Source organism: Serinus canaria, chromosome 3, assembly GCF_022539315.1.
Source record: "Serinus canaria isolate serCan28SL12 chromosome 3, serCan2020, whole genome shotgun sequence".
Classification (NCBI taxonomy): Eukaryota; Metazoa; Chordata; class Aves; order Passeriformes; family Fringillidae; genus Serinus; species Serinus canaria.
Genome location: NC_066316.1, coordinates 44,117,492 through 44,133,723, shown reverse-complemented (window position 1 = coordinate 44,133,723; position 16,232 = coordinate 44,117,492). Strand labels below are relative to the sequence as shown.

The 16,232-nt window shown below is 37.6% G+C and overlaps 1 protein-coding gene across 3 annotated transcripts in view; it reads left to right on the top strand.

Annotated features, from left to right (window-relative positions):
- Positions 1-16,232, top strand: part of ARID4B (AT-rich interaction domain 4B) — an 88,118-nt gene that overhangs the window by 58,490 nt on the left and 13,396 nt on the right. For 2 of the 3 annotated variants that reach the window (XM_030235988.2, XM_050971983.1), the window contains exons 16-17: positions 700-872; positions 10,686-10,931. In XM_030235988.2, the coding sequence (XP_030091848.1) occupies positions 700-872; positions 10,686-10,931 (419 nt within the window). The remainder of the gene's footprint in view (positions 1-699; positions 873-10,685; positions 10,932-16,232) is intronic. The other variant, XM_030235990.2, reaches the window with a different exon arrangement.

The following is a 16,232-nucleotide window of genomic DNA, read 5'->3' as shown; positions in this document are numbered from 1 at the left end:
ATCTGGATAATGCATGCTCACAGCTAACTATATTGCTGATATTTTCATTATCCATTTGGCTATGCTTGTAAATACTCATACTCATAAATACTGCTGTTAATTTTGTGTTCCCATGAAACCAGTGAAGCTCTACAAAGACCTGGGCCATATTATGTACACATGGTCTAATGTAGTTTAGTGGTCTAGAGAAACAAGTGTTTATAGCTTTTCAAAATCCACTGTTGACTCAGTGGCTTTAGCAGAGGAAGTTCAGAGCCATAAATTGATGTGCTGCCCTGTACAGGCCTTGGAGTTTACTGTGGAAGCAGTGTGGCTCCTCAAGTTAGTGTGCAACCCAGCTGTAATGTGGGCTGGTATTCTCTGGGAGGAATCCCACACAGACGAATACTGGTATTTCTGCATCCCAAATGGAAACATGCTTTGTAAAGTGTTTGTCTTTGGGATTGCTTTGCAGTCCAGGTCTAAGAGCTGCATGCCTATATCATTGGGATAAAACAAGCAAGGACACTGGCTGCAACTTGAAACTGTTAGGTTTAGCTTAAGCCTTTCAAAAGGAAAAGCAGCAGAGGTGCTGTAATTTTAGGACAAGCCCCACACTGTAGCATTGTTTTGCTCTTATTACTTCAGTATGTTTTGTCTGTCTTTTCTTAAATCCTTTGTTTTCACCTTGTGAGTTAACTAAAGGTTTTGTTGTCCTAGGGAAACAAAAAAAAATTGCCAGATTCTGTGTTTACTCAGCCTGATCAAGAAAAGGACTTACATGTAATCAAAAGTGAAGATGAAACCAAATTGGAGGATAAAGAGGAGGACAAGATCAAGGAAGTGGAAAATCCTACAGTAAATGCAGATGCTGAAGAAAAAGAAAAATCAGGGTAAGTTATGCTGTTTCTAATCAGATGAAACATAGGTGTTTTTTAAATTTTACTCTTGTAATTTGAACTTCAAATCAGACATGGTGCTGTTAATTAGGCTTGTATCTTCCAGAGACCGTTGTGTTCATAACTTTGTTGTGGTTAGGCCATTGAAGTTCATTGGTCTATTTTTAAAGGAAAAGGCACCTTAAGTTTTATAGGTTCCAGGTCTAAATGTAAGCTGAGTGAGAACAGAATATACAAAGCATAGGTCACTATTTGATTTAATACAAAAAAATTGCAGTCATTGCCAGGAGTATTTTCATACTTGATTTTGGTACAAGTCTAAGGCAAACTTGTGGTGTGCCACAAGCTTTTGCTTTTGGACAGAGGTGTGTAACATGGGAAAAGATGGAGGTACCTTGCATTGCTCAGTTAACAGCCTTGCTGTTGAATAGGCCTGGTACTGGCAGGAGTCTCTCGTGCAGACCTTCAGACAGGTGTTTTGAAAGTAGGAGATGGAAATAATAGGGATGCTCAGGGCCATCTAATCAGTGAGTATGTGTGAATCTTTTGGTTCATGGAATGGGCAGGTTTTCCTGTTTCAGTGCAGGAAAATCTCACAAGTGTTTTTCAGCAGCCACACAAAAAAAAAAAAAAACAACCAGAATATAGTCCTCATTAATCCCCAGTGTGTTAACAATTTGTATCCTTACAATTAAAACTCTCATACAGTATGATTTCTAGTATTAAGAACACAGCAATTCCCCTTAGAGGTCAGATAGATCTCTTTTAATACAGTATTTGTCTTCAATAAAACCCAGTAACAGATGCTTAAGGGAGAAGCTGTTACAAGAGGGAAAGCAGATAATGACACTTCCTTATACTTTCACAGCAGTCTGTATATCAGGGATGTGAGGGGTTTTGTTGGTTTTTTTTGTAGTTAATACCATCTGTTGCCTGACCAGTAATTCCTTTGTTCATTCCAGCAATTTTGTTGATTAGTAGATGAGCTGTCTTATCATGATCTTCTCTCTAAATATCATTAGCTCTTAATGATTCTTCTGGCCCATTAAAAGTTGTGGCCAGAATGTCACGGTTTAGTATATTGATTTCTGATTCATTGATAGTAGTTATTTATTTTATTTTAGATTTTGATTTTTTGTGTGGATTCTGGAATGATCCTTTTGTAATAAGATTTGTCCTCCTGAATATTTTCAGTGAGATTTCATTGGCAATTTTTGGAACTCAGAAATGTAGAATACAGAAAAACCAAGTTTACCTGAGCTCAGTTGAAGAGCCATTTCTTTATGGATGTGATTTTGTTTGTATCCTATGTAAACTTTTCTTTTTTAAATTACTAATTGCTGGACTTTGTTGCATTTGCTATTTTTAATGTGAACTAGATGAGTTGTCTTTAACAGGTTTGCAAGATTTTCAGAATTATTAAAGACTGATTTTACAATGCTGTTTTCAAAATATGGAACTAAATAGATGGAAACTTTGCAATGCTCAGAGAATAGCAGTTTTTAAAGTTCTCTAAAATCTGTATTTGTATGTGTGTATGTTTGTGATGTTACTTTATTTATATACCTGAAAAATGTGGTGGCTTCACGCTTACCATGCTGCAGCAGTAAACGGTACATGAAAAGTTAGAAGCTGCATTTGCTTTCCAGTAATCCTTTATTTTTATTTTTTTAAGTTGGAGTGGTTTTAATCCCAAATCATGTCAATTTGCATTATTTATTACATTAAAAATGTTATTAGTGTTCCTATTATTTTATTTATGAAAACAACAAAAATCTGTAGAGAATTTCCTTTTAAATTTTCCCAATTCACCTGATAGCATTTGAGTGAATTCTTTTCCCTCTGCTCCTCCTTACTCATCCCAGTGGAAAACTCTTCCAACTAGTATTTTTGCTATTATGACTCATGGAAGATTGTAACAAGTTGCTTAGAATAGAAAGCATAGCTCTAAAAAGGTGGTGATGTGGTCATTGCTGGGAGGTATGCTGTGTTTGAAGGGATAATTTAAATTACAAAAATTGAACACTTATAGCAGGTAATTTTAAGTATTTATAAGCAGTGTTACTGTTGTAGCACTGTTGGCATGATTACTTTTCCCTTCTACCCTCTCAGATTGATAAGGAGTACAAAATGCACTTGAGTCAGCTTTAAGGAGCTTTCAAAAATGTCACTGTCATCCTAAGTGCTAAGCAATGTTTTTAGCTTTTATGCCATAAAGGCTTAAAGGGAATTTATGGGGCATTGTATTAGATGTTGTACTTGCCTATACCCAACTTTGTGGATTAGAAGTGGCAGAACTTATACAAAGGTGGAAATGCTGTGGTTGGAGTTCTTTGTTGTACTGAAATGCAAAATGAAAACAGGCATTTTTTAGGTAGAAAACTAATCACACACACTAATACCTGAAATGTAATCAAAATAGATCAGTGTGAAATTCAGACTGAAATTTTGTTATTTGGTGTATTTAAAATGTCTTCCTAGAATTTTTTTTAAGTTATGGACCATTTGTCCTTCACAGTCCTAACAGAACAGCTAAACAAATGAAATCTAATGGTATATTAGGCAGACTTTTAGAGTTTTCTGTTTGTGTTTATATCTGTAGACTTTGGACATTTTCTTGTGGCTTATTTGTCTGTAGACACAAGGAACCGTGAGGATAGAATAACTTCTGGCTTTCTTCTTGCTGACTTTCTTATGGGAGGACTGGATGTAATTCCCAACTTCCAAATGTCAGGAAATACTGCTGGAAGCCAGGGTTGTTTATTTTCTGCAGGTTTTGTTTCTCTGTGCAATCCCATGCGTCTCAAACTTTGGAGATTGCTACCACTTGAATTGTATGGTTCCATCTACACAGACTTTAACAATATGATGAAGAGGAGGAAAGGCTCAACTTTCTCTTACCTTCTTCCCCAGAGTGCCAGTTTCTTGCCTGTTTGTGTGTCCCTGAGCACTGAGAGTAGAGATTCAAAGGGCACCTTGCCCTTTATTCTGTGCTTGCTTCTCTTATTCGCTTTTTGCTTTGTTTGTTGTTTTTTTTTTTCCTGTGACTAGTGGAAGATACCTGTGCTCGATACAGGTTGTACAACTTCTGATCAGTAAAACAAGTTTTTAAAAAAAGCCAGTAATGTGTCTGTCCTAGAGAGTCCTCTACAAAACTGACTTTGTAAACCATCCTTTTCCATAACATCCAAAAAAGTAGTTATACTTGGCCAATGAATAAAGAAGAAAGTTCAAAATCCTTCTTCTTCAAAAGTTCCTACGAACTTGATGTTGTGGAAGTCATGATCTTCAAATGTAGCATTGTGTGGTTGGTGTGCTGTTTCCTTTGTAGCATCCAATAATATCAGCTGTTTTAACTTGTTGAACACTTGAGTCACAGTCAACAGATTTGGAACGGAACTGTTTTTCTACACAATGAGCAGTGTAGACAATTGAATATGTTCCAAGGAGATTGAGGCCAGGGCCTAGTGGAGATTTTAGAAGGTGTGGGTTTTTTAGTACAGACTAATAAAGTGAAAGGAAAATCTTTAAAAATTTCATAGTAGGTGCAGTCTGGAAACAGAAGTGTAGTTAATTGCTATATAACCAATATTAGTAAGATTTTTTTTCCCCAGATAGTTAATTCAACTCCAAGTTTCTATGTTGGTTTTGGAGTTTTTATTGAGATTTTTTTTTTTTTGGTTGGTTGGTTTTGTGTTTTGTTTTGGTTTTAACACTATACTCTAAGGCACCTGGAACAGACCACTGTCAAGAACTTAATACCGAAACGAAAGTTTAAATGCTGAGAATCTTGGTAATTTTTGCTTCTCAACAAAAATTGGCAGCAGACTTATATATGGGTAGTATTAGGATTTTTGAGGTGCCTGGGCAAAATTCTTTTAAGCATCCCAATTCCAGTACATAGACATAGCAAGAGGTTTTGTTCTTGTATTTTCTTTCTTGTGGCTGAGGTGCTGCCTTAACACCAGGAAGGGCTGCCATCACTGGATCATACCTTGTTCTTGCTCATCAGACCCATTTTCACAAGTCCTTCTTTGGCCTTAGAAACTTCTTGAATTTATTTGTTTCTTGTTCTTGAAAACGGTTTAAGTTTTTTTTATATTCTTCAAGGAATGAACAAACAAATGTCCTTAAGGAATTTAGGAATCCTAAACACTTCTGCTTGTCTGATACTGATGGTTTAGGTCTTTATGGTGTGGTTTTCTGGTAGCTGGTACTGTCGTATTTTGACAGTATCACAAGGTGAAAATGCTAAACATTTAGTCTTTGGTTTAATTCTGTTCAAGAGTATCTGCCATTCATTCACATGCAAAGGAAAAATCTTTAAGCTGTTACATGCATCTTTCGTGCAAGTAGTAACATTTCCCCTCCTGTAAGCAGCAGGAGGGCACTAGGAATAATAAAAGCAATAATTGAAAAGTAAGTCAAGATGTGCATGGTTTCATGTGAAGGATTTTACTAAGGGGTGTTGCCCCTTTGGAGTAAGAGGACTACTTGCTGCTTCTGAAACTTTTTGTACAAGTTAAATTTTCTGATAACACCGGTTAGGGATTTTCTGAAAGAAGTTTGCAGTGGGCTTATTAGTCAGAAGCTCCATTTCACATACAGGAGAAAGACATTGTTAGAGGCAATGTTTTCTTCAGTTCCTTATCTCTTGAAATGGCACATCATTGTGGTGGTGGATCTGAAATTGTAGCAAGAAGGTTAGACTCTTTTGGAGAGTAGAATATTTGATATAAAAGGCATATCTCTCAGCTTCTGAAGAGTTGAGAACTATATATCGAGATAGCTTTCCCCAGTTTGATTCAACTTTATGTGGAATTGATTAACTTGGGAAAATGGAGAACAATGTGCCATGTTCAATGCTTGTGTAGTGTAAATGTATGCTCAGAATTTGAAATTGTTGGTGTGTATGCTAAAGGAAAATGCTTATAAGAACCATACTTAGTTTTATTTATAGGAATATATTTCAATGCTCTTATTTGTAATGTGTGTTCTGTTAATGTATTTCAGCTGGCTTTGTATGAGGAAAGAAGTTCATTGCATAGTCATGTTTTTAGAAACAGTCTAATTGATTGGTTTTTATTAATATAGAATCCAGACTGATACATACAAACATGTAATGGTTGGTTTTGGTACAGCAATAAGCTGGAGATGACACAGTAATGAAGTGTAGAGTGGCAGTGTAAATGTACTGGCTCTTTGTATTGAATGGAAGGGAGACATCTGAGATGGGAAAAGTGGTTCTGCCATCATATTTTACATAGCAAGTGGTCACTGTGCAGGTTATTAACCATGGTGGCTGTCACCAAGGCTTACATGTGTGGGAGAATCTTTAAACACTCATCAGATACTGGATGCTTCCAAGGTGAATGTGAACCAGTGCTGTAAAACCAGGAAGGGCTGTACTCTTCAGTCAGACTTTGGAACCCCTTTTTATCCTATTGAGGAATGTTTCAGCATGTGGCTGAATGATGAGAAGTGATGACATGAGGTCTTCTCACCTGTCTGGCAGCAGAGGAGCATGCTGATCACAGCCAAATTGCTTGCATGATTGAAGTGCGCTGTACTACACTCAAGCAGATCAAGACAGTGCCTTCTCCTTCCCTTGGGCCCTGGGACCCCAGTTGCATTTATTTCAACTTTCTCTGTGCAGACAGAAGTCCCTGGGACTTTTATTTTCAGATTTTCTTTGTAACTTCAGAGGTGCTGTGGTTCAACCCAACTGGCAGTCGTGTACCATGCAACCACTGGGCTCACTCCTCCCACCCTGGTGCATCCAAGGAGAAATAATCTCTATCCCAGCCAAAACTAGAACAAGAGGGAAGACAAATACTGGTGATCTTTGGAGGCGCGTTATTTTGTGTAATTAAAGATGAGATTCCATTATCATGGAATGAGTAAAGATCTCAATGACCTCTCTGCTTTAAAACTTAAGGTCACCTTAAGTGACCATCACATCTGTGATTGGCAATTTGAAAAGAAACTGAACATCTTTTAGCTCTGTATTATGAGAAGTAGATGTTAAATTATGCTCTAGGTTCAGAAAAGGGAAAAAAATAAGCAGGAAACAAAAATAGAAGCTAATTCCTAAACTTGAAGTGTCAATTATACTAAAGTTTATTTCTGCTAGTGATTCAATTAACTGTAATGACTTAATTAAGCCATTAATTTAAATAATCTTGCTTCCTCAAATTTTAGAATAACCCCTGAAAAAATAATCTTGCATGTGCCATCTCACCTGCTGTGTGTACCAGTTTGATGCATCAGGGGAAGTGTACAGGAGTAAGGTTAGGTTTGCTGCGCAACAGGAATTCTAGGAGGCAGATACAATGTTCCAAATCACACTCCGTCTCATAGGTTTCACCTGGGCTTTGTAACAGCTCGTGTTTAGTGCCAGGGAATGTGGGCTGAAAGAGATTTGCATGATTTTTGCTGCAGTTTCTTGAGTGGTGTAAGAGCAGCAGTGTTTCATTTATTAACTACGTCCGGTTGTTAATACACTTAATTATTGGCTTGTTGGTGTTAAATCTTTGTATTGACTGAGAGTGACCTACTGTGTGTGGTTTTGGCCTTTTGAGGATGTTGCCTTGTCCTTTGAAACTATTGATAAGCAATATTTGTATGCTCTAAACATTTTAATGGTTTTGCTTTATTAATGAATAGTTTGGCATTTCAATTAATTCATTTCTTGCTTCTGAATGTTTATGTTCCCAATCCTTGTGAGATGGGGTGGGGGTATTCTTTTTAGTCTGTGATTGTAATTTGTAATGCTTTTGAGTCCTGATAAGCTTTCTGGTAATACTTTGGATTCTGGAATGGAGTTAACACTTGTATTGCTGTGTCTCCTGTACACTGTGTATGCACATCTGCTGCTGCCTTGTTTCATCAGCTGCTGCTGGGGTTGTTCAGATTGTTTCAGCTTTGTGGTAGATATTACTTGGTACTGGTTTTAAGTTGACAATTACTGTCTGCTGCCAAGAGGTTTGTTTCTTTTTTCTTTTCTCTTTTTTTTTTCTTTTTTTTTTTTTTACCTTTTCCCCATGCCCTTTCCCCTAATGGGATTTTGACTAAACAGCACTGAAGAAAATCCAATGATCTCGTGCATACATACATGGACTAATGAAGTTATGACTGTGCATACTGGATGCCTACAATCACAATTTCCTCTTAGAAACCTCACTTTTGTGGCAGTCACGGCTTCTCCTTTGTCTGCACTGCCAGATTTGAACTATTTGTGGCATTATAAGACAATATCTTCCTTGCAACCATTGGTATGTGTTCTTGGGTTTTGTGTTGAGGGTTTTTTTGTTGCTTTTTTGTTCCAGGAGCTATATGAGTGTGTTGGATTTTTCTTCTCCAAAATGATGAACATTCTTTGCTTCTTTTGGTTTCCTAAAACCTCAAGCTTATGATTGCTAACCAAGTCACTCCTTAGAACAGTTTTTAATTGCAGCCATCTCTGCTGACATTTTGCTTTTGCTTCCTGACGTGCCCTCCACCTATATTCCACCTGCTGTTCACATCTCCTTGACCATCCAAGTTACTCACTATGATGGTTTCATACATCTCTTCCAGAAGGTACCAATTTCTGGTATTTTCATGGAGTCTTTGTAGGATATGTTGGGACACCAAGATGGGAGAGACTCCAAATTTGTTCAGCTTTCGAAAAGCTGCTGGCACCATAATTGCCAGTGTCTGGAAAATCCTGAGTCTCCAGCATAGGCATACTTTACTTTGCAGACAGCATTCGAGGATTGTACCCCTAGATCTTGTAGAGAAAAAAGTTAAAAGGCAGAATTTGGTTCACTGCAGTTTTGAAGTGTACTTAGTAATGGAAAATCAAAAGCTCTTCTTGTTCTTGGAGCAGTGGTGGCTCTGCTTCTGATCCCATTTTTTTTAGCTTCTGTATGGTAATACCTGTTGTACTGAAATTGGCTAGCAGTTCTTGTTTAGTGCAGCAGAGAGTATAACTTAAAATAATTTAAATTATTAGTTGGTGTTTTTGTTCTTAGCTGTGGAATTCTATTCAGGGATTTTTCATCTCAATCTTTGGGCACCTTTTCTCCTGATTTCCTTAGGAAGTAATTTTTGCCATAAGTGAGCTTTCAAAGCTTGTTTGTTCATGTTGTATTTTTAACTCTGGTGGTTTTAACTTCACTAGCAAAGTAGTTCTCTGAAAGTATATAGTTCTATATCTATCTATCTGTCTATGTATCTCATGGAAGGCTGAGATTTCGTGTGTGTGTGTATATCTATACATATACATACATATATACATAAAAAATAAAACTAGAATATTGGCCTTCTAGACCTATACTGTATTATGGTCCATGCCATATACACCAATAGAATAGATATGTCTTCTGGGACTTGGTGTACTAAACCAAGATGGATTTTTTTTAGCCTTTGTCTCAGTGTGTATGCACATGTGTGTATATACATATATGTATTTGTATATTTAGTGTGTCTCTGCATATATATATATGTGTGTGTGTGACAACATGAATTTCTGAAGTAATTTTATTCAATCAGTGTGGTTATACTACAGTTGAATTTAGCATATTGTTCTGAATTCCCTTTTGCCAGCCAACTAATTAGGTAGTAATACTGCAGTTTTACTTCTGCAAAGGAGCATCCTTTTGCAGAGAGAAGGTAGCTTGGCTTATCTGAGTGTTTTCTACTGAAAATGTTATAGAAAGGTTTAGATTATTAATACAGACTTCTATGTTTGTAAGCTTAATTAAAATACTGGTGTGAATCAGACTTGGAGCAGTATTTACATTCTCTCTTACCCAAATATCCAAACATACCTGTTCCATCTCTCAGGTTTTTTGATTATTGGCAGTCTGCAGTTGTTGTGAATTTAGCCAGCAACTAAATCTGTGCTGTGTTGCACAGAGTGTGTGATTAGAATGGTACAGGGGCCAATACTGCTGCTTTAGAAGTCTCTAATTAAGATTAGAAGATTTTTCCCCCATTAACTTTTTTAATCTAGTCTGCCTCTTTAAGCTGATTGCAGATAATTTTCAGGTAACTGAGCAGCCTGTAGCTAGCATTGACTGAAACTAGCAAGATTTGTGGGTTCTTAGTGCTTCTGAAAATTGGTACAAAATATCTAAAAATGTGTTCAAAATTTGAACTTCTGAAAGCAGTGAACACCTGCCTGTGTATTTATATAGTAATTAAATGCAAGCTTGACATATTTAGAATACTTTCAGTGTAATTGGCAAGGAGTGGCAAGGTCATAAATTAGCACAGGTTGTTTAATTTGCTAATACAGTCACATAAGGTGCTGGGTTTTTTTTTTTGGTCCAAAATTTGGTTATGGATGCAGTAATTTCAAGCTGTTGAGACAGAGTTTATGTAATATAGTAATAAAACAAGGATTTTTTTGAGAAGCAAGTTTCAAGAAGCATTCATAAAACTTATAGGTTAAAAAAGTGAATTTAGGAAATTTTCTCTATATTGAAAATAATTAATTTTTAAGTGGGAAAATTATATTTAAACAAAGAGACTGCATGCAAGAATCACGTAAAGATGAGTTTGAACAACTTCTACTCATACAGATTTTGGTGGATTTTTTTTCTTTTAGTCACTTTCGCACCTTACAGTCACTGGATTTTGTGTGTGTTGCTATATCCTATTTTGCTGATATTACTCAGCTGTAGTACAGTTTCACATATTTGGAGCCTCCTGTTTCCCACTCTCTAATGCATCCACAATATTTATCAATATATGTGGTTTGGAACTGAAAAGCTTATGAAGTATCTCATATTAACTCTACAATTTTTTAAACCTTTCAAGAGATGACACGAATAAGGAAGAAGATGAAGAAGAAGAAGAAGCAGAGGAGGAGGAAGAGGAGGAGGAGGAAGAAGACAACAATAACAATGAGGAAGAAGAGTTTGAATGCTATCCACCAGGCATGAAAGTCCAAGTGCGGTATGGAAGAGGGAAAAATCAAAAAATGTATGAAGCTAGTATTAAAGATTCTGACATCGAAGGTGGAGAAGTCCTTTACTTGGTGCACTACTGTGGATGGAACGTGAGGTAACTTGAGTTTTAGTTAGTGATTACTTCTTGAATTACTTCTCTAATACACTTATGAATTTTAAAAACTAAATTAATAGACATCTGGAGTCCTAAACTTTCAGTATTGGTGTTCTGTGAAGGTCATTGTACTGTATAAAACTTAGATTTTTTTTTAAATCACTATATAAATGCAGGGCTTTAGTTACTTTGAAAATCATCTTAAAATGACTTGTCCAAAGAAGGCTTCGTTTGTTCCCAATCTTACTTTTCGATCTTCCCATACAAGTGACACATCACTCTTTTCAGGTTCCTCCTCTGGCTCTCTTAAGCCGATTTTCTCTGATTCAGTGTTGAGTAGTGCATTTAGCTGAGGGAGCTCACTCTTGTCAGTGAAGCACAGCAACAGCGCCCTGTTGCTGGTGTACAGGGTATTTAACTGGAAAACAACAAGATTCTTAGTGGCAAATCAGTGCCCAGCAAGTAACTGCATTTCATCTGATCTTATATCTATCCTCCCTTCCCCACCTCCTCTCCCAGCCAGACTCTTCTTAGCCTAGTGGCTTCTTATGCTTTCTTTAATAGAAGGAGGAGCATGTCTCTTGTTTTGTCTTTAGTCTAGCATTATTAGAAATAAGTTGAAGTATTTCTGTTGCTATTTCGGACCTCTTTTTTGTTATTTAAAACTTGAAGCAACTTTGAAAACAGTGGAGAAAACTAAAATTTTTGAGCAGCTTACAAGCATGTCTGCTCCTTTCCTCAGATTCCACATAATTGCTCATTGTCCTTAAATATTACCTTTTAAACTTTATTACTGTCTGTAAAAAAACCCCTTACAAGTCTTTTTTCTTATTTTTCCTTTTCTGAGAAAGCTGAGGTTCTTGTAACCTTCATCTGTCATCCTGCCTCTGGCCAAGAGGGCAGGACAAATACCATTTATTCAGTTCTAGCAAGATCTGCTAGCAAAGGTAACAGAGAAGTGCAGTGCTTCTCTTGCTGCCTTGAATTCACCTCTTTGCATCAAGGCTCAGCGGTTTGCAGGCGCTGCTGCTGAGGAGGAATCTCGCTCTTGCCAGTTTTGGTACCGATCTTCTGTAGAAATTTTGCTCTACATTGATCTGCAGGAATAGCATCTGACATAAACTGTCTTCAGGCAACGTCTGTGAGCATAGTGGGCTGTGAAGTCAAGAGATGAGGGGAGATGCAGCCTGCTCAAGGTGGGAGCTGGGGTGTGACTTACCTTCTGGTCCAGTTCTTATTGAGGAAGACTCCCTTGGAGTGCAATTTGCTGAAATTTTCATCCTACTCACTGAAGACTACTGTGTGTACCATTCCAAGAGATTTCTTGCTTTTAAACTCTTGCTTTGGAATTCACGTGTAAGCATAGAAGTTATTTTTCTTTGGAGCAAATATCATGCTGTTATCCATGCTGTGAGGTGAGATGATCAGAATTTGACTTGAGCAGTACTGCTTCAAATCTGAAGAAATGAGAAGTCAGAAATGAGTCTTCTTCACCTTGGAGATTCCAGCACCCCAGTTCCTAAAGGAGAAATCAAGATTCTAAATTTTTAAAGCTGCATTTTAAGCAAATCTGCAGATTGATGTCAGAGGCATTATTTCTGTGACTAGGATATGTTTGACAATAAAAGCGTTTTTAGTTAACTTGAACTCATTTGAGAAGTAAGGAGTGTTGATTCTTTGGTCTTTCTGGCAGCAGGACTTGAGTTTATATTTTTAGCTGGTGTTTCAAAGGAGCCCTCTGAAAAGGTTTGGGGAGGGAGTAGGATTCTTCACTGAAAAATACATCAGTGATTGAGGTTTAGCTGTGGGACTGTGCATGGACTCTGCTAAGTGGGGCTATTTTTTTTTTCATACATGTAAAATTACTTAGGTTTATGGATTTGACAGATAGAGTGTGTAAGCCTCAGCTTTAGCCAGCATCCAAACACTTTGACAGTTTAGTATTGTGAAAACTAGTCTTGTAGGCTGTAACAGCTTGATTTGGCTTTCAGTCAGTGACAACCTGGAAAAGCCACTGCCTTAGCTGGGTAGGAAGCAATTCCCTCCTCTCCTTATTCATTGTAGATTACTTAGCAGGTACAAGTACTGTATGTACAGTACAGGGCATGTACTGAACTAGGATTTGCTAATCATCCAGGGTTTTTTTAATTCTGTCATTCTTCTGCCCCTAAAGTTGACTTTCCTGTTTCCCCTTTTGGTCAGGTGTGCCATTTAATGGCCTGTTCTTTAAACTCATAAGTAGGAGCAGAAATCCTAAATAGCTACTAATGGTTCTTATCACAAGATAATTTCAGTATCAGTCTGGAATTCAGAATAACTGTTTGTGTGGGCATGCTCACATTTCTTAGAGTACTTGGAATGATGTTGGGTAAACTTGATACTCATCCTCATTAGTTGGGTTTTTTGGTTTTTTTTAATGCTCTGGAACAGTGACATTAAGAACTGTGGAACTATTTTGTTTGTTTGTTTGTTTGTTTTAAAGAATAAATAGAAAGTGCAGAAGCTGTACAGCATTATGCTAAAGGATCTTGTTGTTACCTTCTGAGATTCAGGTGATGTGTGTGTCTGATAAAGGTCTCTGAATGGTAGTGTTCAAGCCTGACTTGTAGCAAAAGGGAATGGTAGAAATCTCTACCCTGTTACAGGGACCTGTTTATGTTACCACATATAACCAGAGAAAGCAGAGAAATACAGAGCAACTTCTTCTGACAGACCAGTGATGTTCTGAATTATGTGTAATTCATACATATTTGCTTTATATGTAACTGAAACTTCTTTGGGGCCTATGGTGCCAGTTCCTTCTATTGTAATTTTAGTCTTCAGCTCCCAGTGCAAAGAACAGTTCATTGTGTGTTTGAGGTGACTTTCTTCTGCAGTGTATTCCCAGTAATTAGTGGGTGCATATTTAAAGCATTTAGATTGATGAAACTGGGTGTCATTATGGTACAACATCACAAGACAAGTTATTCTTGAATGTTTCAAATGTTTAAAGCTAAGAGTTACTATTTTCAACACTTCTTTCCTTCAGAAATCTGCATGTGAAAATACTTATTTCTGTCTAAGTTTGTTGAAAGATTATTTCATATATACAAATTTTATACTTTGCAGTCAACCACTGAAATTAAATGTGCAGCTGAATTTCTGGTCCTGGAGAGTAATGTATGTCACTGGGGGTCAAGGAACGGATTATTTAACAAAAAAAAACCACAAAAGACACCCAAAAAAGAAATTAGAATCCCCATCTAATATCCCAGTATTTGAGTATCAGACTAGTTTTTCTCCTTTCTTTGATCACAGGAAAAAAAAAAAAAAAAACAACAAAAAACAAACAAAAAAACCCAAAAAAACAAAACCCTCTCTTTCTAGCAGCTACAGATAGTATACTGGACCTTTTCAGAGAATTTGCCAAGACTTGCTATCTCCTTGAGGTTACTTGTCCTCCTGAGAAAAGTGCTCCCTTTGCTAGTATAAATCTAGTCTGGAAAAGTGTGCTTTCCTCCTTGTTTCTACTCTAGTACTTTCATGGAAGATCGACTGTGCAGCCTCTGAGAGTATGTTGTGGTGCATTTTGTCTTGCAAGTAGTACCTGTGAATGTAACAGTATCAGTACTTACCCTGATGCAAGGTGCTCTGCCTTGTCTTCATTTTGGTAAGGCAAGGGGATTTTCTTTATGAAAGCGTTCCAGGATTTCATATGAGACCTGGTTTAAAAAAATAACTAAATAATAATTCCTTATTAAACCCCCCGTCTTGATTTTCAAAGACATCTGTGTCACCTCTTTTAGGAGCAGCTCTCCATATTATCTCCTTCCTCCCCACTCTCATCTGCTCACTTTAGGGGGGTGAAGCTAGTCCATGTGAAAGACAGCACTGCAGTAGAACAACCCAGGTCCTCTGAAAGTACATGCTTCTTGTAATGAGAGCTGAAGAACTTTTTTGATAATATTTTTGGGTTAATTTTGTTTTGTGAACAGACTGTCCAAAGTAAGATTAGTGATGAAGTAAGTGTTCATATGTTAGCAGGTGCAGTTCTAGAAAGAGGCTCTAGTCTGAGTCACACACCCCATTTTAGATGCAGCTTTCAGGGTGCTTCTCCGTCTTGCAGGGGAGGAGAATGTAATTTAGGGTCAGCTTGTCAGCTGTGGCTTGGAATGTATCTTTTTTGCAGGATCTGTTTGAGCCTGGGGTCCAGTTGTCCCAGGTTTAGGCAAACCATATGGTTCTGATATCTGAGTAGTGAAAGGAGCTGTGTGAAGCAACGGTGTGAAGTGTGGGGCACTGATTCCCTGGAGAAGATGGGAGATTTCTGTGGCCTCCTCGCAGGGTCTGTGTGCTGTTTTGGGTGCAGTCAGGAGTAAAGCAGGATGTGCTCTGGCCAGCAGCTGTGACTGTCACACATTGGTGTTCCAACTTGTGCTCCTTGAGACGAGGGCTTGCATGACCACCCTTTCTAGTCCATGATTATTTAGGACTCTGTGGTATGGAGAGGTGTTCTCTTCCTATTCTGCACTTCTCTCCTTTGGTTCAGTGTGCCCCCATGTCTGTCAGCTCTTGCCCCAACAGGCACTGCAGTTGCTGTGAATCTCAGACAGTGTGGGCTGTGCACAGACTTTGCATAGGAGGAAGATTAATTTCTTATTGGAGATGCATAAGAATGAGTGAATACAAATTTGGTATTCTAGCAGTGTGCTTGAGGCAGAAAGGACAGTCGGAATCCTCGCTTTTCACCATGTGTTTGTCAGGTCCTAGTGCTGTTTTCCTGCATCTGTTTAGATCGAATAAAATACTCCTGCATTTCTCTGGGTCACAAAGTCCATTTGGCAGGCACTTCATGGTATTCCTTGTGCAAAACATGTCTTTGTCTTGAAGAGAGATTGCTTCAAATAAGGTTTCCCAGTCTCACAGAATATGGCATTTTTCCGTATGAGCAAGTACTCTGCAGAATTGTATTTCAGTTTTGAACCTGTTTACTGATATTTTACCTGGTAATGACAGTGTAATAGTACAGTGACAGTGGTGTCTGCAGCAGTGTAGGTAGTCTTGGTATATCATGGTCTGCTATGGGATTTTGTGGTTTTTATTGTCACATGGAGGTGAAAAAGCAGAATTTTTTTGGAGATCTGTCTTGGATAGATCGTAACTTATAATATGTTGGGAAGCGAGTTGGAAACTTGCATGTTTTTCCCTAAATATTTTAAATTTAAAGTATTGTAGATATAATTGACAGTGGTTGCAAAGAAACTGAATTAGGACTGTATCAGTTGTCATTGCATGTATCAAAACTATGATTGGGTAAGCCCA